The sequence below is a fragment of the Trypanosoma grayi genome, assembly GCF_000691245.1.
Source record: "Trypanosoma grayi strain ANR4 Tgr_542_V1, whole genome shotgun sequence".
Lineage (NCBI taxonomy): Eukaryota > Euglenozoa > Kinetoplastea > Trypanosomatida > Trypanosomatidae > Trypanosoma > Trypanosoma grayi.
Genome location: NW_008826161.1, coordinates 1 through 709, shown reverse-complemented (window position 1 = coordinate 709; position 709 = coordinate 1). Strand labels below are relative to the sequence as shown.

The window sequence follows — 709 nt, the reverse complement described above, 5'->3', positions numbered from 1 at the left end:
AAAAAAAAAAAACAAAGAGATATGGGGAGGGGAATTTCATTGCTTGATTTCTGGAGCGACCGCCGCCACATCACAGAGCCACGTTACTTTGGATTATTCTCTTGCTCTCTCCTTGTGATTCCTCTTCTCCCCGTTTCTGGTCCTACCAGGGTTGGGCTGTAAGGGCAGTGCCGTGTGCGGGCGGAAAGCAACAACCAGAGCGGAGCGTGCCGCTTTAACGGTGGGGCGATGTTGCGGCGTGTGCCCGTGTTGGGATCGACGCTGCTGGCGAGCGTTGTTGTGACTGAAGGCGCTGCGCTAGTCATGTCTGTGCGTGGCAACCACCACAGCCGTCATGATAGCAACAAAGAGGAGTTGGCATCGCGGTACTTTGACCTGCAGGACATTGAAGTGGACCGCTTGACGCACCACTACTGGGATGATGTGGCCTCTCCATACATCGACACGCTGCTGCTTGACGAGGACTTCATGCAGGAGGATGATGCGGACGCCGCTGCGCATGTCCTTCCGCAAGAGGACCGTCACTTGCTGTCGCGGGAATATCTTCAAGGATAAACGCTGCAGAGCAAGATATATATATATATATATATATTTATTACAGAGATGGGGAGGAAACAAAACAACAACGGCCGAGGAATCCCTTTGTTGAGCGCACGGCAAGGCGGCTTGTGCGAGACCTGTTGTGTGCGTGCGTTTGCGCAGTGGCAGG

At 53.6% G+C, this 709-nt stretch overlaps 2 protein-coding genes across 2 annotated transcripts in view; both read left to right on the top strand.

Moving 5' to 3' along the window:
- The window catches only part of DQ04_05421010 (hypothetical protein), a gene marked incomplete at both ends in the record, with an annotated part of 1875 nt that extends 1828 nt beyond the window's left edge, over window positions 1-47 (top strand). Inside the window, one exon of the mRNA XM_009314172.1 lies at window positions 1-47. This exon is cut by the window's left edge and continues 1828 nt beyond it. Coding sequence (XP_009312447.1) covers window positions 1-47 — 47 coding nt within the window.
- A 181-nt stretch (window positions 48-228) lies between these two features.
- Window positions 229-555, top strand: DQ04_05421000 (hypothetical protein; the record flags this gene model as incomplete). The annotated part of the gene is made up of 1 exon (XM_009314171.1): window positions 229-555. The coding sequence occupies one exon, from the start codon at window positions 229-231 to the stop codon at window positions 553-555; it is 327 nt and encodes a 108-aa protein (XP_009312446.1).
- Between the last annotated feature and the right edge of the window lie 154 nt (window positions 556-709).